We start from the raw sequence: 22,958 nt of genomic DNA, 5'->3' as shown, positions 1-22,958 counted from the left end.
ATTACTGAGCATTTGTAATAAGATGAATCTTATTACAAATGCTCCCAATAAATGTATGTATCTATATGCCTTGAGACCATTCAGAAATTACCACTTATGAAATGGTTCAAACTAAACGCTGCTAGTAGGATGGACCATCACATATTAAGTAACAGTATATCGAGATAGAGTACATTGGATTACACAGCAATATTTACTGTATATATTGGGATATTGCAGACATATCTTAGTGTTGACTAGTACTATGAGACCAATGTGTTTCTAGAAGACATGCTCATAATACTTCTTGGAGGCTGCAAAGTTCTCGCTGAACGCAGTGGTACAGAGAATATTCGTGTCTTTTTCTATCCTCCTGTCCTTCTAATCAAAAGAGCACAACTAGAATGTTGATTCATCGACAAACGATTTCATTTTATTTTATTTTTTTCTAATCTCTTTATTTAAGACATACAGAATACGGATGGTGTGTTATTGACTACAGATGTATTGTGATGTTATGCACGTTCTTGTGCCATTTCTGTTTCATAACAATAACTTTGTTTTCATCTTCTTTTGGCCTCCTATTTCATCTAATGTTCCGATTATTTACAATTCGTTGGCTGATTGTTTATGTCTGTTGTCTTTCTTGGTAAATCCATGACGTTGTTTCACGACACCTAACCTGAACGGATATCATACTAGCTTTAAAATCTGTTCAATGACGATTTAAATAGGAAAATACGTAATTCAAACTATTGCTCAATATTTATTCTACATTATTCAGCTTATTGTAATATCCGCCGGTTAACGATGTCCCTGACTACTCAAAAATAATGAGAAAACATTTGCGTAGAACAATAGGATTTTTTATTTATTTTTTTACAGGATTCTTTATTTGTATGATATCGAAAGTTTTCAAATAAAGAATTCCAAAAAAAAAAAAATCTTAAATTTTTCCAAAATGAACAAATCTCGTAAATATATCTTCTGTTTGAAACAAATCAGAGAGGAGAAAATCAAAAAGTTATAATTCTCACCATCGCATGGTTGTTCATTACAAGCGATTTTGTCTTCAGATGGTCCGGCACAATCTTTCCCACCCCTCTGGGGTTTAGGGTTCGTACACGTTCGCACTTTCGTCTGGGTTCCACCTCCGCAGTATTTATCACATTCAGAATCAGCCATGATGCTCCAGTCCGTCCAACCTCCATCAACACCTAAGGGAAAAAATTTATTTTGTTTTCTTGTTAGTGGACTTCCTTAGATCCACTTTATACTTAGAAAAACAGATAGTTAATTAGTACTTGAATTGCTACTATCTTTTATCTTTTATGCAAAATTTAGATATTTATACAATGTACCTTTCCTTCATGTTTATATATTTAACTTCAAAGAATGGAATAATAATGTTGAATATTGGATATGCTTCGAAATAGGAAATGATCAGTAAATTTCATGCAATTATTATGTTTGTCCTCACAATATTAAGAATTCTACGATGGAAAGTTTATATAACAAAGTCAATTCTTACCTTCTCCACTGGTTTCGGGAATAAAACCAAAGAAGAGTAGAACTAATACCCGGCTCTGCATCTCTGAACTAAGGAAATTAAAAAAAAACATATTGATAAAAAAAAACTTAGTAATACATTCACAATGCGTTTCAAGTTCTCAAATTATACCCATAGATGTAATTAGTGCATTTTTGCCGTTCAAATTGCATTTGTTTCAACTTAAGTTTCGTATCTTATTGTATCCTGTTCCAACAACTAAAAACTCAAATTCCTTTTCTTATTGTTTGTCATTAGTCGGAGAGTATGGTTGACTTTTTTTTTCAATTTTTTTTTTTTTTTGAAAAAAGAACCTAACCGAAGAACACAATTCATTAACATACAAACTATACTGTCTTCATAGGCGAGTTGCTTACCATAATTCTAATCCCAACCTAATGAGCTCTCTCAACATTTTTTTAAAATAATTTTTATGTTATTAAGGTTACAGGTTATCCATCCTAAAGTATGATAATAATAACATAATCTTCTTTTACGTGCAAAACAGCAACATCAAAATTTTATATACGAAAAAATTACTACTATTACAGTAGTAATTACCATTCAGGAGTAGCTGTGACTGGTGACGTGCTGCAAGGCTCTGTTCTTGGGCCACTACTATTTCATTTGCTTATTAATGACATAGGAATGATCTGAGTAGAACCATTCAGTTTTTTTACAGATGATGCAAAATGTGGAGCAGCTATCAATAAAGATGATGTTGAAATTTTACAAGATGATTTAAATAGACTGGCAGTATGCGTAAAAGATATCAGTTCGATGTGGCGAAGTGTAAGGGTATGCATGTTGGAGTGAAAAGATTACTAGCTATGTACCATATTGATGGAACAATACTCTAGGAAGTTGATGAAGCAAGGAATTTGGAGGAAAATTCGTAGATGGGAAGTTGAAGTTCAGAAGGAATATTGCAAGAGTGCACATAGTATTATCTGATTATTGAAGAACATCCTGACAAGCAGAGATAAGTAGGTTATTATACCTCTTTGTAGGGCCTTGATAATACCCCATGACTACTGTACAGTACTGATACTGTAGTCAAGATGGGGTATTAGTTATCTGATCACCTAGGATTCTTGGAGATGAGGAGGTGGAGTGGATCCAGAGGCTAGCGACCAAGATGGCGGCACGTCTATGGAATGCACCTTATGAGGATAAGTTGAAGATTTCTAGGTTACAGAAATTGTTTAAAAGGGAAAAGAGATGATATGATTGAGACATATAAATTATTGAAGGGTTAAAACACAGAGAACAGGATTAATACAAAGGAATTCTGTTTGCGGGAGAACTAGAGGTCATCCTTGAAAACTGAATCGTGTTTTTCCTTTACAGTCAGAGCATCGACACTCATCTGATTGACTGACCCTCCTCCTTTATCCAGTCAACAAGGGTGTGAGGAGAATATTTTTTTCCTTGGAGAGTGATGGATGAGTGGAATAGATTGCCAGAGTTTGTTGTGGGTGCCATATGACTATGAAGAAATTCAAAGTAAAGTATGATAGATACGGCGCGAATGTTGGATCTTAGCATAATCGTTTGGGCCTCCCTCGATGAGTCTACAGACTCCATGGAAGTACTTATATAATAAAAATAATAATAACTACTACGTATTGGGATGCCAGTGTGGGGGTCCGACCAGACTCCAAACGGTCATGTAGCTAGTGAAACCCTAAAATATTCTGTATGAAAATATATTATTCATCTTACTAGGCAATCACATCTGCTAATTATAGTAATCAATACCCAGTAAACACTTGCTTCTAAGCCATCTGTTAACCCAGCTTTAAGCAACCTTATTAGTAACCGTGACAAGAAAATTGGCCGTAAACATTTTCGCCGTAAGACAGTTTGCATTAATTTTTGTAAATAATCAATGGATGATAAAGGGTATTATAAAATCATTAAAAAGGCAAATCTTTATTAAGACGAATGTTGTCAGTGATACGTAACATAATGAAATCATTTAAAAATTGTGCAAATTAAAAGAGATGCTGTGTAAATAATTAACATTTTGCTGCGGATCGTCAATTTAACAAATCCATCAGTAACATCGCTTATTGGAAAAAATGCTAATGCTGTGAAGCATTTAATTTTCGTGTTGAATTTAGCATCTGCTTGATAGCGTAACTTCAAACTAATGGCAACAATTTTGCGATAAAAATTTGCGCCATATGACATAAACAACCTGTTATAGTTGTTGATGTAAATATGTTAGAATATTGTTGATATACGTTGATAGTCGTTTTCTCGAAATCAACCATTCATGTTTCGGGATCTAATTATGAACGTAAGCCCTTTACGGCACTGAATAATCTGTTGTGAGTTAATTCTGATTTGCCAAGAAGCAAACCAAAAAGCCGCCATGGGATCCTTAGGGAGTCTTAGGGGGAAAAGAACATCGCCACATCCATGAAAGAACATGATTGATATGATTATGATTAAAAGAAGATGGATAACATCAGTACAGCAGTGTCAAACTTTCAAGGAGCAGATATAGACTCGGATCATAGGTTAGTGATTGCAAACATCAAGTTGAAATTAAAAAAGAAAATATAAACCCCGTCATCAGAAACGAAGACAGCAAGAATAAGTGAAGCAGAAATAGGAAGAAGGTGCAGAACAGTGTTAGAGGAGAAACTTAAAAGTGTGGACAAAGAAAAAAATTCGAATCTAAGAGTGAAAGGAGTAATGAAGGCGATAGAAGACACAGTTGAAGAAACAGTACCAGAAGAAGAGAAGATCAAGAAGAAATGGATTATACAAGAAACACTGAAGTTAGTAAGGAGAAAAGAATGTTGAAGATAAGAAGGGATACATCAGAACAAATAGAGTAGCAGTATAGAAGAAAGTGCAATAAGGTGAAAAAAAGCAGTCAGAATGAATAAGGTGAAATGGTTAGAAGCACAATGCAATAATATAAAACAGCACTATGGAGAGCATAAAACTAGGGAGGTGTACAAAATGATCAGAACCATTAATAGAAAGTGGCAACCAAAACAGACCACAGATAAAAACAAAAAAAAAAAAAAGGGCAAAGTATTGATGAATAAAAATAAAATTGTACAGCGGTGGACAAGATACTCTAGTGAGGTATATGAAAAAAAGCTAGATTTAGATAGCGTTAGGAAACTGACTGAAGAATTGAAGCCGATACCACCACCAGAATACGATATGGAATCGCTCGATAGGTATCGCGGTCCATGTTAATTCGGGCGACGTCCGAGCCGGCATATTGTAGCTGTTGATCGTATAAGCATCAGATAACGATCGTGTTTTTTTCTTTACAGTCAGAGCATCGACACTCATTCTGACCGATCCTCCTCCTTTATCCAGACTTGGGACTGGCATGAGACCCCTAAGGATCCCATGGCGGCTTTTTGACTTATTAATTAACTTACAACAGATTATTCACTGCCGTAAAGGGCTTACGTTCATCATTAGATCCCGAAACATTAACGGTTGATCTCGAGAAAGCAACTATCAACGCTTTTTCTGACATATTTACATCAACAACTATAACAGGTTGTTTATTTCATATGGCACAAAATCTTTATCGCAAAATTGTTGCCATTGGTTTGAAGTTACGCTATCAAACAGATGCTGAATTCAACACGAAAATTAAATGCTTCACAGCATTAATAACATATGGCGGCAATTAAAAATGAAACAACTTATTGCATTTCAGTTCAAAAATGGTATAAGAAAAAGTTATATCCTACTCCAGTTCTTTATAATCATTATAATACCCTGATTGAAGGTTTTAAAGAAACAGAACATCCAGAAGTAATAAAAAGAGAGGAAATTTTTAATAATTTCAGATATACAGGACGACACAATCGATAGACCGCCAGAGATTTCCGAAAGACGAGTAAATGCAATAGAATAAATCAGGCAAATAAATATGAAGCAAAGAAAAACAATGATGACATTCTGCAAGAAACAAAGAAAATAAAATATGTTATTATAAAAAAAAATAAAATAAATTAAGAAACAGAACAAGTGGACTGATTTGCAAATTTGGAGTGATCTAATTCCAATAGACGGAGAGCGTGCTTCCAAAATAAAGAATTCGAACAAAAGTATTCCGATGTCAGTTCGTATCTGTGATCATCCTTAATTCATGTCCTTAAATATATGCCAAGTAAAAATGAAATATCCATAAAATTTCAAAGGAGATTCGTTAAATGCTATAACAGTCATTACTATTATAAGACCAGACAAGGATTCATTGAAAAACTCAAAGGACTTTGACATGTGGTAATACAAGGATGTACAATCATATCTTTACAGCAAACGCAAAGATAGGACTTGCATACTATAAAATTAGAACAAAATTTTGCTACCCAAAATTTTGTTCTAATTTTATAAGCATAACGGTCAGTCAGGTTATGTTGAGGGAACAATGTAATAACCCTTAGGAATAGCCTGTTTTTCATAGTGCAAGATGTGGATAAAAATCATGTCAATTATATTTAATTATGTAGGGGGGCTACTGTAACTGTATTAATTAACGTTTTTATTAGTAATTTGTTTATATTATTTTTTTTGTGTTTTTTTTACATAATCAAAAGCATTAATGAAATATTTGAAAACGAAATCATTTCTTGAAACATTTTTAAAGTATAACTATGAAATGTAAAGTATTTTTTATTTTAGTAAAAATAATGACGTTTTCTAGCAAAAATACTTCTATTATAAGTTTAGATATCAATGCCTGATGCTTACAAATTAAATTAAAACACCGCATAAGGAATACTTTAGGACGCATGGCACCCAGTTGTTGGATAGACTTACATTGCTACTTCATTTCGAAGAATTTATTTTTATAGTTTACTTTCTGTTTTTTCATGGTGTAAGCCCTAAGCACCATAGTAATATCCAGCTTGTCATCTTTCTTATCTGTGACTCATACAGTTTTCTTAATAAAAGAATATTCAGGCAAAGAAACGGAAAGCAGGGAATAATTTGAACATCATATATTTCAATTTCAGTGTGGCATTGGATATACTAATGCTCAAATACTTTATTTAGGAAATGGAAAAATACCCCATGAAGGGTATGTCATTGAAGTGCTTTAGGGGAAACCAGAGTCTTCTGTAAATGAGGAAGTTCATCAATCGGTGTTAAGTGTATTGTTGTTGTTAATATATATTAACAGTATTAACATATAATTAAAAGTTCAATCCACAGACGAGATTCAAGTTGAGAGGATCAACAAGTACTACTTAGGTGAATTTAAATAGTATACTTAATTGTTCTGAAAATGGTAATTAAGATTTAACTGCTTAAATTGTAAAGCCCTTCATATGGATAGCAAAAGCTATTTATTTATTTGATTAAGGATAAACTCTAAACTATGGTAGATGAAAAAGACCCAGGAACAGCAGTGCGGTCCGCCATGAAATTGTAAACAACGTATCAAATGTGTTAAGAGCTGTAAATAGGATTTGTCTTTTGTTGATTATAATTTTCAGTAAATTACGTCCTTATTTAAAATGACGGTTAAATATCATTTAAAGTATCTTATATCTTATACAAATTTGGAACCCCAGTTCCCTGTTAAGAATTTAATAAATTGAATTGTTTTTTTTTTCCTTTTTTTTTAAGTACTTCATTTTAAAGTCAATGCTACATACGCTTTGATTCTTTGTTATTTGAATTTTCCCATTGACATATAAACATAGGACCACCTATGAACTCCCACATTTATTAAGTTGAATGCCGTACCTTTCCCAATACATCAATACAGACCTTCCCCAACGTTTTAAAAATTGATTTATATAAATATAAATGGGACTATAAGGGACCTGTTGATCATTATATCTCTTACATTGTTGAAATTACGAGTGGATAAAGTGCATCGCTATATTTGTCAGATTTTTTTTAATCCCTTCACTCAGGAGTTTTTTTATGAGTGCACCACACTACTCTACCTTATTAATATCTTTTTTGTGTGTATTATAGTAATGTATCATCACTAATTAGTGACCTGAAACAAGTACAAGTTAATTTTAAAAAAGTCATTAATAAAAATCAGAATATAGTGATCATTAAGGTAACTTAAATCAAAAGTTATAAAGAATATAAAAATTATAAAATAGTACTTACGTGTTGTGACCACCACATACGTAGATGTTTGTTATGTGACACTTTCTATTCTGTTGTTTTTACGATGTTTGTAAGTGTGCCAGGTTACGAAAACATAAACTGTGATCCCCATGGTGATGAGTCTTGAGTAAACACAACAGCTATTATAAGATGTATATGACAAATTACGTGCATTGTTATAACCACCAGGTGGCAGATCATCACCATGTCTACAGGAGTTTGTTTTGTGAAACAGACAAGGAAAAAATGTTCGCTAGAACACTTTTTCTAGAACTTTATTTAGCAATCAATGAAAATGTATAAGAATGATTTTATTTATCTTTTAATTATGAGTTGCATAACTTTATAGTTTAGTTTAGAGACCGATTTTCAGGCACCATAAATGTTACATAAGAACTAATGGATTACGTATTGTTTTTTTTGTTTTTTTCCCAATATCGAGTAATCACTGAAGATCGCATAAACGTTTCATTTTTTTTGCTTGTTTGTTTTTGTTTGATACGTGGCTCCATCTATCAACCATACAGTGTATTAGCAAAAGCGAAATGTTAAGAAATGTTGAAATTACGATGCCTATAATCTTAGAAAGATTCCAAATAAAACTATATAGTGAGAATATAAATACACTTATTGGATATCACATTAAATTTAAATGTTAAAAAGAAAAAAAAAACTAAACTTGTATTTCAAAAGTGAATTCTTTCATTATGGCATAATTGTGTTCCGATGTATTCTCGCATCGATAAGAGGCAGTTTATATTAACAATGCTTTTATCAGTTCATTTATCATTTGAATGTTTCATAATTAGCACCGGATATAAAACAATTATAAATAGCACTCCACTCGGTATATATCAGCACACAACTGATATGAATAAAACTAAAACGCATGAGAGATTTTTTTAATCGTCTTCCCATGCACTACAGGTTGCAAAACCTGTAATACATCAGTGCGTATACGGGTAAGGATTTAAGGAATGTGCTAGCATATTCACATTCCTTGAACAGCTAGAAGTTGTAGTCATGGAGGAAAACAACGAGGAAACAGGCTGTCCAGAAGACATGTAGATGGAACTGAAGAGAAGATTCGGGAGGTTGAAAGTTGAAATGTGTATGTTGACTAGTAACTTTTTTTTTTTTTTTTTTCATTAGAGCTTTAATGAAAGTGGAGGAATGATGGTATCCCTGAAATCTAAAGATTATAACTACTGTACTTATAAAGGTATAAAGCTAGAGATCTTCATTGTATGCGCGCGTGTGTGTGTGTGCGCGTGCTATATTGATATTAAGTGACTCATTATCTTCATTTCTATTTGGGGAAGGCGTCCTACAACATATGTAATACTGAACTTATAGGGATTTATATAACTGTTGGTTCTTATCTGATTATTTAAGAGTGTTTCCTGGGTAAACACAAGATAGTTACACACATAAGTTCTTTCTTCGCACTGAATTCTCCTCCTGTGAGAGTATGCATATTTATATGCAAAATATAAATGACCTTGAAACAGCGGGGGAAAAAACAGCTAAATCGAGATCAACTGAAAAACAAACATAATAATTAAAATAACTAAAAAAAAAAAAAACTAACATTCTCTTCACAACAGTATTCTTATATAGTTTTGTCATTCATTATCGCAGCAACAGAACTGCAGAGACATTTTTGCCTAATGTACCTTGCATAGTCAATTTGTACCAGATACGTTTATATATTTTACTTAATTATGTTACTAAATAGAATTCATTTTAAACCAAAAATGGAATGGCGGAACAAATTTTTAACCGAAATCCTATAATTCAAATATTTATTAATATTTGAGATATTAATATTTCAAATATTAATATTAATATTTGAGAAGGTGGGGGGGGGAGCAATGTTATTAGTTTTCCTCATTCGGTATCATTTTGCGCGATCTTTTTTTCCTTATAAAAATCATCCTTGAGAATATTATTGCATGTAGGCGCTTAATTTTTATTCTTAATATTAGATCAAAAACTTCCTTTTGTTCTAATGCAATTTCTATCATAAAAAGCGATTATTTCAGTTTCAACCATTTTCCGTGTTATTTCTACATTTTGTGAAGTGAAGTCATATTTAATCTTTTACTCATCGATAAATATGACATATTAAACGATTTCCATGAATACGTTACTTCATTATCGCAAAGTTAAACAGAGAATAGGATAAAAGGAATGTTTTTTTCCATGAGGAAAATTCTTAGTCTCAAGAAAGTAAAATGATATTTTAAAAATAGACACTTTTATAGTTAATTTTTTTATGATTATGCGATTTTTAATTATTATTATTATCATTATTTATTTATTTTATTAGTAATTTAATATTTTTTATTATTATTTTGTAAATGGGAGTTTTTTTTTTTTTATTTCTCCCCTTAAATGAACTTGCCCATCACTAGCTTTGACCCTGTCTGGTCTATTGGAGCAAATAATTATATCAGTTAAGTGTTTTAGGACGTGTACTTTAGCATTTTTTATAGTTCTTATCTGTTAGCTATAACAAACATATATATTATTTATCTACAATCATCATATTGTGTTTTCAGTTTACATGGTCTCAACTTTTCTACTCTTACGTAAAATAGCTTCACCGATATAGGATCTTGTGGTTGAATTCATCTCTAAAACCTGTTCCGATTATTTTTGGTTCGTGATTTATTATCGAAGCTTATAATTTGTAATTGTATTTAGCAATCTTATTCCTCTCTCATTACTGAAACTATTTTTTTTTTTTTTTTTTTTTTTTCCCTATTTGTGAATATTGACCAAACCGTTTATGACTCCATTTCGTGGTTTGGTGTGATCTATCGTATTTCGCACGAAAGTTGTTGAATAAGCTATAATTTATATCGCATTTTAAAGATCATAACTCAAAGGAAATTCTCAGTTATCTCCATCAAAGTATACGACCCTTCTCGTTGCATGCAGCGACCTTTCCGTTGTTCGGTATGTCTCTAGTAGGCGTCATTTTGTATTCTTTATGCATTCACAATATCTGAAGTTTGTTTTTCTCTCAGGGTAATTTTCGTCATAAGAAAATGAGAAAAGAAGCTTCAAGGAAGAGGAAATATAATGAATAAAGAGGTAAGGAAAGAAAGAAAATCGTAAGGATATTACGCTTGACATAATCCCTAGACACTCTGGATCAGCGATTGTGTATAGTTCCGTATACAATCGGATTCATAAGTCTGGCCTCGGGGAAGAATTTCCTGATGAATGAATGGTTTGTAGAATGAAGGAAGATGATGGGAAATTGATTTTGTGAGTTTGGAACTGAAAGGTTTGTTGACTAGTAGCTGCATGTGTTTCGTATATACACTGCTTGGAAAGAACTAACCATAGTGTGAGGAACAAACAGTCATTGCGCCTATCTTAATAAGATGTAGGACCTCCTTTCGCTTAGATGACTGCAGAAATCCTACGGGGCTTTCTTTCCACAAGTACGAGAGCGATCAATGGGAATTTTCGACCATTCTTCCTGTAGGCATGTAATGACGACCTGGGCTGCTGTGGAGCGGATGGTCCTTTGACCTCACCTCATGCTTCAGTTCATCGCACAAATGTTCAATAGGGTTGAGATTAGGACTCTGTGGAGGCCAGTCAAGTGTGGTGACATTCACGCCCACAAACCACGCAGTCACAGCAGCAGCAGCCTTATGATACGGCGCATTCGATTACTGAAAGAGAGAATGGTCAGTTCCGTAGAAACGCCAGAAAGTAGGAAGCATTGCATTGTCCAGAATGTTCAGATGCTTCTGGGAATTCAATGTTAGTGGCACCACAAACAGACGTCCGAAGCCAAACCAGGAAAAACAGGACAGTGACATCACACCGCATCTCCGAATGAATTTTCATAGTTGGGGTTACGCACTCTGGTAAGAGACGTTCACCAGGCATCTACCACACATATTCCATCTGTTCGACAGAGGATGTAGCGTGATTCGTCGCTCCATAACACTCCTTTCCAAGTTTCTACGTCCTACTGTACACGCTCCTTGCACAACTGAAGACGACTCTTCACGTTTGTTCATGGGCAATGTGGGGTTTGCATATTGCGGTCGTATACCATGGAAATCCATGTTGTTCATTCTCAGTTTTGAATGTTTTTGTGCATATTCGTGTTTCAGTAGATGCCCGGAACTCCCCATTCACCGTGTCGGCCGACTAATGGCGGGTTTTAGATATTATCCTTCGTATCCTCCTACGGTCACGTTTGGTGAATGTGATGGGTCGTCCACTCATCCCAGGTCAACAATCAGTGATACCGTACTGAGATGGAATTACTGATTGTTGACCTGGAATGGCCCAATTTGTCAACAATTTGTCGAACAGATAGGCCTGCTATCTTTCAAAGTCCATCAGTTCCCTTCTCGCAGCCATTTCATGCGGACGCAGCTGCATTGACTTGGGAGCATCGAATTCCTCCAATTTATACCGGCTATAAATATTAGACTAGTTACGCATGATACATCTCGCCCATGAGGCTGTCCGTTGACTTCTTTCCACGTAGCTCAGATGAGCAGAGTCCATGAAAATACCTCTAGAAGAGACATAATGCTGAAACAGAACATCTATTGGGAAAGTGATTACAGGGAGTCAGTCAGAGAAAGAGAGAGAGAGAGAGAGAGAGAGAGAGGTTATATATTATGCGAATAGCTCTCTGGCATTCTGAAGGGCGATTTTTTGGTATGTTGTGACTAAAATAGCAGAATCTTTCTCCTTTCCGCCATTGGGGAAAATGTACTGATAGTTACGATAAGTTTTCTACACAAGCATGATGAAGCAAAATGTTTTACATACTTTTACATAATCTCTTCTCTTTGAGACAGCATTTCTTAAATGAATCAAGAAGTAGCAATTTCTTGACAACGAAACAGACTATGAGTTAAATGAGACACGACCTGATAGGAGAAGCAGGTCTTTCTTTTTATAACAAGAACTTTCCGTACTGACCGCTAGATGACACCAGTGGACGTTTTAAAATGTCATAAGGTGAGAGATGAATTTCATCGTATAGTGACGAATTACCACACTGCTTAGGGGAGACCTTAAGTGGCTTGAATGCATTCAGGGGTTTCCGAAATATCTAACCCTTTGCCCAATCCAAAGTACTAATGTACTTCAATGAAAAAAATCCTAGATACTCTCTCAATAAATGTCTTAACAAAGAAGACCATGGTTTTTTTAAGAATGTCTACGTTCGGAGTAAAACTTCGCTGGGTGTTCAGTTCATCATCATCACCACCACCTTTAAATATTTTTTTTCTAAATTCACTTGTAAATATGTTAAGAATTCACTCGACCCCAACGAAAATAAATGACACGTGACACTAATTAAAGAAAAACGATATTTATTTGCAAATTTGGATATGATGTTGACAACATATGAATTTACAAACATGCTGAGTCTGAGTCAGCTGTTTTCGAGAAGAATTTCAAAAAACAAGTCTCTTATTCGAGGCAGTTGTGGGGGACAGTTTAGGGAAATCACTCTACTGACCTTGATCTTCACCTCTGGAATTCCACAGTAACACAAATAGTTACAAAGTATTTTTTAGATAGTTTGGTGACCTCGTGTGTGTAATCATCTTATCCACGTAAACAGCCGTGATCTTCATCAGCATTGACTACCCTGCATAACGGAATAATCGTAACACTCTTCATTTCTAACGGTAAAGAGCCATTTTAATTTATTATCACTTCATTATTACAACCAAACAATATCAATTAAAGCCATATCTTCCAAATATGGTGTTCTTAAGCTCATTACAGATAGGATAATATCAGGATATGACTGTAATATGTACTCATCAAACTCATCAAGAATATATTTCGATAACATAAGGTGTGTATGACGCACCGTGCAGTGTCACACTAAGAAGACAAGGAAGCAGAATTTTATGGTTACAGACGTTCATAGAAAAGTATTACCGACAGGTTTCTCAATAGCGTACTGAGAATAGCTAGAGATTGATACGGCTATAATCATAAAGAAAATTTTAAGATAATTTGTAATAAATATGCCTGTAAATTGTAGAAAACGAATTTAAAATTTTGGAAGTACACGTGCTATCTTAGCAATCTATAACCATTTTGTCGCTGGGGGTGGGCAGCAACGAGGTTCTCGTTCCTGCACTCTTTAGGGGAAGTTAAAGCTGCTACCAATCAAACGCAAGTGATCAAACTAAAATGCTCCCAAATTCCAGCCTTAAAGGAATTTGGGAGTGGCACCCTAAATACTTATCTTAAGTACTTTATTTAGGATAACCTGTACGTAAGTATTAGAAAGGATACTTACTTCTGCAGAGAAGCGGGCTTAAAATATTTTATCACTAAAGCGCAAAAAGAAATAATACATAAACACTATTTGGCTCCAAAAATCTTCAACGGTTTAATACGAAATGGAAACAATATGAACACATGCAGAATTGTAAAAAAAAAATAGTTAGCGAATTTATACCAATCGAAATTAACCAATACAATACAAGAGATACACCATGATAAATATGGTAGTGTAATTTTTATTAAAAAGAAAACATAATTCCATCATCCATTGACTCAACGAACAACAGAAACATTGAGATTATTACAATCATATTTAAAAATATCTCAATCACCTCAATTCATAACCCGCCAGAAGAAGCTTTCTCCTTCCCCAATAATAATATTCTCCTCCTCAATAATAATGCAGACATGCTTAATGTTGTATTAGGTGACTTGAACAGCCATAGCATTAACTGGGGTTACACAAAGTCCAATGAAGATGAAAAACTTCTTGAAAAATGGATCAAAAATCTCTTTAAACCTGATACATAATCCGAAATTCCCTGCATCTTTCAACAGTGGCAGGTGGAAGCGAGGCTATAACCCTGACCTCATATTTTTTAGCTCAAAATATCCAACACTTGTGTTAAAAAGGTTTTAAATCCCATTCCACATACTCAACATAGACCTATAATGCTTCGTTTCAACTCAGCCATTATGCAGTCCCTTATAGACGACGATTTAATTTAAAAAAAAGCTAATTGGAAGGGTTTCATGGAATATCTTGACTGCTCTATAGGGCGAGTCCCTCCAAACCCTCACGAGTATCCCCAATTCATAAAAATACTGAGGAAAATCTCCACCAAACACATCCTCCGAGGATGCCGTATACAAACTACATTCCAGGTCTTTCCAAAGATGTACAAACCCAATATGCTAATTACTTACAACTTTACAACACCAACCCCCTTCTCAGAGGCGACTTTCCATGTAGGAGAAAAATTATGCTCCGAGATGGCAGAGGAAAGGCGTTCCACGTGGAAAAAAGAAATAGAAGCCCTTGACATGACTCACAGCAGCAGAAAGCATGGAACTTTATCAACAGAATTAGGAAGAATTTCACTAAGCTAAATGAACATCCACAGGTAACAGCTAATCAAATTATTCACCAGCTGCTGCTGAAGGGAAAATTGCCTAAAAAGCACCCAAAAAAATAAGGTATTTAAAAGAACTCCGAGTGAGGAATAAAATATGAGTAACTCAGATTTCACGATTTCACGGAACTCAGTGCTGCAATAAACCTATTAAAACCTAGAAGACCTGCAGGCCTTGATGATAACGAACAAAATAAACATTTTGGAACCAGGACTAAAGAGTGGTTATTAACCCTATACAATACTTGCCTCAAAACCCTAAGGATACCCACTATCTGGAGGCATGCTAAAGTGGTGGCCTTTCTGCAATCGGGGAAAAACTCCGCTCCAAGCAAAAAATTACAGACCTATATCGCTACTCAGCAACCTCATTAAACTCTATGAACGATTAATTTTGAATAGGCTACAATCCCTAATCGAACCCCATCTCATTGCTGAGCACGCTGGTTTTAGACCAGGCAAATCCTGTACATCACAAATTCTCAATCTCACTCAATATATAGAAAATGATTAAAATAGCCACAGGAACAGTCTTTGTAGACCTAACTGCAACATACGATACCATAAACCATCTCACACTTAGAAATAAAATACACAGAATAACCAGAGCTTATCGCCTTGTCCTCTTGATCCAATCATTCTTGGAAAACTGACGGTGGACCTTGGGGGAGGTAGGAAGAGCCACTGGCATCCCCCAAAAAGTGGCCTCCCACAGGAAAGTTTGTTATCACCATTACTTTTCAACATCTACGTCAATGATCTGTCCATGTTTCCAAAATTTTATCGATGCTGATGACTTTGCCGTAGCTACTCAATCAAATAATTCCATTAAAACTACTCTATCACTTGCCTTAAACAGTCTAACCACATATTATCAATAATCAATTAAAACCAAACCCCTTGAAAACCCAGACTGGCCTTTTCCACCTCAATAATAAGGAAGCCAACAAGAAACTACAGATTTCTCTGGAAGACTCTTGTACAGAACATTCCTGGAACCCAGTCTGCCTTGGTGTGACTCTTCATCGCACTCTTTCATATAAAACCCACATAGAAAAAACAAAGGCAAATGTTAGAATGAGATCTTTTGCCTTCGCCATTCATCTGCTGAATATGCCACCTGTATGGGCCAGATCCTACCATACTGAAATACTTGACCCAGCATTGAATGAAAGCTGCCGCTTAATTATAGGATGTCTGAAACCAACACCATTAAGAGATCTGTATACGTCGGCTGGTATTTCCTCCCCCCCTTCAGTTCAAAGATTTGCATTCTCAGCTGACGAATGATGAGGCCACCCACTATTTGGCCAGACTACAGTGCTCCAAAGACTAAGATCCCGACATAGCTTTCTAGCAACCGTTGAACTACCTAAAAACCTTCCAGAGACAAGACTTCAACAATAGTTTGCACTTATATGCTGACAATAGCGGTATTGCTTGGTATTCCAACAGCCAAACATCTTCCGCGTGGTGCCCACTTGGACTGGAATACTTGAAAAAGCCTCAACAGACTGCGAAAGATAGGACGCTGCAAGCAAAACCTCATCAAACGGGGGGGGGGGCTATCTCGCTGGACCAGATAATTGTGAGTGTGGGGCAACCCAGTCCGGAACACCTTGTTTTTTGCCCCTTTTTTTCAATCGCTCTGTACAAAAGAGGACCTTACATCCTGCATAGAAAGAACAGTTGATTGTGCAAGATATTGGAGGAACAAACATCTGACCATATTTATTGTATATGACTTATATATAGTTTCTTTTTTCTTCATATTTTACCTATTATTCTCTGTATAATTTACTTATTAAATTTAAGCTGTTCTCATTTATAATGTACCCTAATTTGTTGTGAATAATGTTGTACCAATTACTTACTACTGCATACCACTTGTGTGTGAATACGAAATAAATAAGTTTATCGCTTATCCACTGGAGTTGCTGCAAAGGAAAAAAAAAAAGAGTGTTTCCAGCAAGTAGGGCAGCCTTTCAGATGGTTAATTTTTATATTATTAATAGAGTGAACTACATATAAATATAAACGCATTCCTAAAAATACTCATACGCAAAACTGTATTCCAAATCGTCGTGCTTCAACTGCATGTAACGAAAACTGTTTGATCTAAAACTAGGCTTATTTTCAGAATAAGTTCGTTTATTAATTTCTTAACTTTCGACAAAGGGAGAATCATCTCTTTGCCGAAAGTATCAACTCACAATAACCACAGCTATATAACATCGTTTGAAGTGTCTGCTAAAAGTCCATTACATTCGCTAAATGTACACTACGTTGAAGTAAGTATACAGTCATTCCCTCGACTTACGTTCGTTCGAGTTACGTCGGTGATCCCATAAAGGAATAAATGACATTTTCGGCTATACTTTTGAACAAGACGCAAGCGAACGTAAGGTAAAGCATGCACAGTGCAACAGCGGCAACCTCCCTCGGCAGTTGGCACGTGTCTTCAACAGTTCCTCCGTTGATTTTGTGTTTGAGAAATAGGTTATTTGTGTATTCATCGTTAAATATTTTGCGATTTTTTGTGCAACATGGCCCCTACACGAACAATCAAAAAAACCTAGTGAAGAATCACAGAAAAAGAGGCGAGCAATTGACCTTGAAACGAAGTTGCAAGTTATAAAGCAATATGAAGCTGGTAAGTCCATCAACGTGATCGCACATGACTTCGGATGGTCTCATTCTACAGTGACGACCATTTTGAAAAATCTGTTATAACGGAGGAGAATATAACCGATATTGATGGTTTATATAAGTTCTTCATAAACATTTAGCTATAGTCTGTGTACAATATGACTGGGTGAAAAGAGCTATTTCAGATACTCCGAATATGTACACATTAAATTTTAATCCGAACTTTTTTTTGTTGATCGGTATGTAGCCAATAATCTTCGTCATTAGCCATCACTGATACCTGGCTCAAGGCTGTCAATGATTCCACAGGAATTCTAGGGAGGAGAGTACAGTAGACTGTTCTTATATCGTGGTTCCTATTGTTTCAGAGATAAAAAAAAAAACTCGAGTTTACAGAAAGAAGAAACTAATCCTACTTGCCTGTGACAAAGATCGACTAACTCCGGAACCCACTGAAAAAAAACAAGTTCCACTAGTCGGCAACCAGAATCGAACCTATAGCGGTCTTTCTTTTTGTCTAACGCCATGGAATCAAACATTATTTCCATAAAGCTACAAATATCAAAGAAATAGAAATTTCTTTGATGCCATCTAATAGCAAGTTATTTTAATATATATATATTTTTAAATCTTAGAATTGCATAATGTGATGTTGTGCAATTTTATTCCACACAGACACGCAAACTTCATTACAATACAGAATATTTACATATATACAGGTAGCCTATAAGTCATGGAACATTCCGTAGAAAGGGTCCATCTTTCTGAAGCCGAAAATGGAAAGCATTTATAGGTGATGTGGTTTTTCATCAGCTCAAAAAAAAATCTGGCGATGTTAAAAAACTTTGCAGTTGCTTCGCAAAGATGAGCCCTTTCTAAGGCATATTCCATGACTTATGGGCCACCCTGTAACTTCTGGACATTTGTACAGGGAGTGTATAATAGAAACATTATTGTACACTCCCTGTACAAATGTCCATAAGTCACAGGGTGGTCCATAAGTCATGGAATATGCCTTACAGTTTCTGTGAAGTACAAAATACGGAGTGCATTCATTTTTGATAAATTTACATCATCGTCCTTTCAATGATTTTGGCCTAGTGCCTCGTTACGGTCTCATTCCATCTTTTCCTTGGTCGTCCCTGACTTCTATGTCCTCCAACTGGGTGGTATCGGAGTATTTTTGGGGATAGTCTTGAACTGTCCATTCTTTTGATATGGCCAATCCACTTCTTTCGGTATTCATATGCTTTTTCCAATACTGAGACCATTTTTAGTTCTTGACGTATTTCTGAGAGTATTACTTGCTGTTCTTCGTAAGAATTTAATTTCTCCAGTTTCTATTCTTTTTTCTTCTGCAGTTTTTATGATCCATAATTCACTTCCGTACAATAGAGAAGGTCTTGGCAAAACTTTATAAAGTCTTATTCTTATATAGAATAAGACTTCTTGGATTATATCTAATCTTTTGAACTTTGTTTGAAATTTTACATAATAATAATAAATTCTCAATAATAATAATCAATCAGCCAATCAATTAAACGTGTTATTTATACATACCATTTACAACATACATGTGTACATATGGGCATACAATTATATACACGGACATGACTTTCAGAGTATTTATATAAAGGGCTGCATATGAAGTTAGATTCATTACCTTGTATGGGAGGTCATTTAAATAGGTCTGGTACATAGAATTGGCTGCTTGTTTTACTATATGAATTACCATAATTGCTTGCTACGTATGCTATATGATGAGATCTGAATATATGGAATAGTGGCTGTTCGGTATTTTCTAGAAAAGTAGTATCTTGTGATGATAGTTAATGTTTAAGATTCGGTTTGTCAGAATTCGACTGTTAGTATAAATTGAAGATTGGAAAAGGCGTTCTATTTTGAAACTTCAGAGTTGTTGCAGCCACCAGTGTTTTATAATGAGTTTAGTTTCTTCATTGATAATTGTGGTACAGAATCATAGCAACATATCTCAGTATGGACTCACCTAGAGATCTGTAGATAATATTCCTAGCACTTGATGGTAATATATCTTCTAACCAGGGCATTTAAAAGAGTAATATGCATAGTTTCATTTATTTATTATGTGTATCAATGTATATGTTCCATTGCGTATTTTAGTCAAAGTGCAAGCCATTCAGAGATTTGCACTCTGACCACAATGTGGATGACTGCAGTAGGTCTCTTACTTCTTAGATTGTTGGCCCATTACATGTTTTTGTTTACTTTATGATGAAGTGAGCTATTTAATAATAATAGTAATAACAACAATGCAATAAACTACTGCAATGGATAGCTATCCTAATTGGGCTCTAAATTTCTGATTAACATTGATTATTTCTGATGTCAATTCCCCCCCATCAACGAAAGGCTGTTAGCTAATTGTGAATTAATAGTATCGTTTTAAATGGGTTAAGGGTAAAATTTAGAAAAAAGAGAGAACTTGTTTTTTCGAGCCATTTTAGGGCTCCAATAAGCAAGATAGCAGTCTCACACTGGAAATTCGAATGTTTGGTGAATGTCTTTAGGTGGGCACGGTAGGATATGAACCCACAGCTGTTGATTAGAGAGCGGATACACTGACCACTCAAGCCAACCAGGCCGGCATTATTTTTCAGACAACAGAATCTGTACAAATTTGTAAATGTGAAAACTGAAAATTTATTTAAAAAAATACTTGAATTTGAATTAAAAAATCCTTAATAATATTTGATTGTTCTATCTGTATTTTGTAACCATTATTAGAGAAAGTGAGGGGTTGTGTGGCGTGACTGGAATACTACCCAATACTTCGGACAGAGCGAAATATGTATTGAAGAACGTATATCGAAGATCACGTGTTAGACGAGGAGTATCTGAGACTCGAGAACACAGTTCTATCCTCAGCTAGCCCGAAGGACGTCTAGCAAAAAGAGACCAAGTACTTTGACTTACATCACATCGTTGCTACCGTAAGATAGAAAAATGTGGGATCTACAGAGAACTTGAATCCCATACATCTTACTGTAAATCCAAGAATGAATCTTTGTAAACGTTTCAAAGCGATGATCCAATTCATTTCCAAGCAAAAGCACACCTTGTACACCTAACAACAAACACATGCAAAAGAATATTTTAAATGGCTGAAATCCTGACTAATATCATGTCTGCCAACATTAATATTACATGTGCACTGTCTTCCATTTGTGTACATCTGAAGTTCTTACAATCAGGAGGAAATTACAGCATATCCTGTTGTTTCCTTTGCCTTTAGTTTAGTCACAAAATCTTTTACTCTCGCATAAGTAACAAGATTAGCTTTTTTATACTGAAATACCCGATTCCTACTTGCCCTTACTAGCAACATAAAATATTTTGGTATTCCTTTTTGATATTTGATAACATATAATAAAAACTGCGTTAACCCAATTGTTTAATTATTTACTTCTCCAAAAAAAAGTAAATTTTTGTTTCTCACGTAGTTTTTAGAAGGAAAAAAATGAAATGCTTCTTTGTTCATAAAATTTCCAAAATTTCAGTTTCTTAGAAATTTAGAAAAGTCGGCCTAACAAATAATTAAAATCGCTAGGAAAATCATTTAATATCCTGCTAAAGGAAAACTACTGATAAAAACAAACCACAATTTAATTTCCATTAAAGACGCAAGACGTTGCTGACTATAAGGGTGAAGCAAAATGCTTTTATAATCCCTGCTATCTGATAAGGATTGCTGTGTGAGGAAAAGTTTATGAGCTAAGGGCTCTGCCTGAGTGGGTGCGATTTAAAGATCTTCATTTGGAAGTAGGATGGCCTTGGGTCTCCTGTATTTTGAGAAGTCAGTTTCATCATAATTGGCTGCTTGTTGCACTAATTCATTTGGATGTGAAGAGGATGCTGAGAAGAACTTTACTGCTGAAGACTGCAGGAAAGAGTAGATGTAGGAGATATTTGTATCCCGATGCAGTTGGACATTTCTGACATACCATGGTGCGTTTAAGATCATGCGAAGACATTTGTTTTGCACTCTCTGTAGTTTGAGGATATTTGTACTGGAGGTGTGGCTCCAGGCTGGGGACGCATAAGTAATAATGGGTCGAATCATCAACTGATAAAGGAGCAGTTTTATTTTGGTATCCAGCTTGCTATTCCTATTGATAAGAGGGTAAAGCTGTGCAATGACTCTTGACTTTTGTACATGAGGCTTTTATATGTGAACTAAAGGTTAGTTTTCTGTCCAACAGTACACCCAGATATTTGGCTTCTGCTTGCCAGGGAATCTTGATATTAAGTAAGATGTCATCTTTGGGAGATATTGAGTTTTTAGTGAAGAGCATGGCGATACTCTTCTGAGGGTTTACTCGCAATCTCCATTCCGAGAACCAGTGCTCTAATCTCTGCAGGTTTTCTTGCAGTTTCTTGGTGACAAGGTGCGGTTTAATAGATCTGGCTAGTATAGCTGTGTCGTCTGCGTATAGGGCAATAATGGATGACATTGGATTGTGCGGAATGTCCGCCATGTAAATCGTGAAAAGTATCGGTGCCAGTAGGGACCCTTGAGGCACTCCTGCCAAGGGTCGTCTCTGGGTAGATAATATATCATTTAGTTTGACTTGCATTCGTCTGTTACTAAGAAATGACTTTATAATTTGGACTATATCTAATGGAATGCCAACTAAAATCAACTTGTAGAGTAGTCCAAAGTGCCATAATTTGTCGAACGCCTTTTCTAAATCAAGAAAAACTGCTCTGGTGTATTGGTGCAATTGTAACTTGTGATAATGAATTCGATTAGTCTATGAATTTGTTGGGTGGTACTGTGAAATTGGCGAAAACCAAACTTTCTGAAGGAAGGATGTTTAATTTTTTTACTGAAAGTTGAATTCTGGAAAGGATAGCTTTTTCTGCTATTTTGTCCAAATTAGAAATCAGATTTATGGGACGATAACTTTGAGGCTGCTGAGGATCCTTTCCAGGCTTGTATATAGGAACTACGTCTGCCAACTTCCATGCAGAGGGAAAGTACTTAAATAAACCTGAACATAGCATTTATTATTGTTGTAAGATATACGATAGCCTTTCGGGGTAGCAGTTTAATAACTTTGTTGGATATGCCGGCAGGCCCTGAAGCTTTTTTATTCTTTAAATTCTTTATAATGTCATAAATTTCAGCTGGGGAAGTAGGCGTGAGTTGGCTGGTACAGGTATCAGGCCGTTTTAAC

The 22,958-nt window shown here is 35.1% G+C and overlaps 1 protein-coding gene across 1 annotated transcript in view; it reads right to left on the bottom strand.

The window, feature by feature from the left end:
- Positions 1 to 7,773, bottom strand: part of LOC150108241 (putative adhesion G protein-coupled receptor E4P) — a 32,302-nt gene extending 24,529 nt beyond the window's left edge. The window contains exons 1-3 of the mRNA XM_090415695.1: positions 7,655 to 7,773; positions 1,511 to 1,578; positions 1,017 to 1,196 (exon numbers count right to left, since the gene is read on the bottom strand). Of these exons, the coding sequence (XP_090271821.1) occupies positions 1,017 to 1,196; positions 1,511 to 1,571 (241 nt within the window). The 5' untranslated portion in view covers positions 1,572 to 1,578; positions 7,655 to 7,773. The remainder of the gene's footprint in view (positions 1 to 1,016; positions 1,197 to 1,510; positions 1,579 to 7,654) is intronic.
- Between the last annotated feature and the right edge of the window lie 15,185 nt (positions 7,774 to 22,958).

This window comes from Typopeltis vanoorti, chromosome 3 (assembly GCF_054136105.1).
Source record: "Typopeltis vanoorti isolate ZY-2024b chromosome 3, IOZ_Tvanoo_1.0, whole genome shotgun sequence".
In the NCBI taxonomy this organism is placed as follows: Eukaryota; Metazoa; Arthropoda; class Arachnida; order Uropygi; family Thelyphonidae; genus Typopeltis; species Typopeltis vanoorti.
The sequence above is the reverse complement of the archived record's forward strand: the minus strand, read 5'-3'. Positions and strand labels throughout refer to the sequence as shown.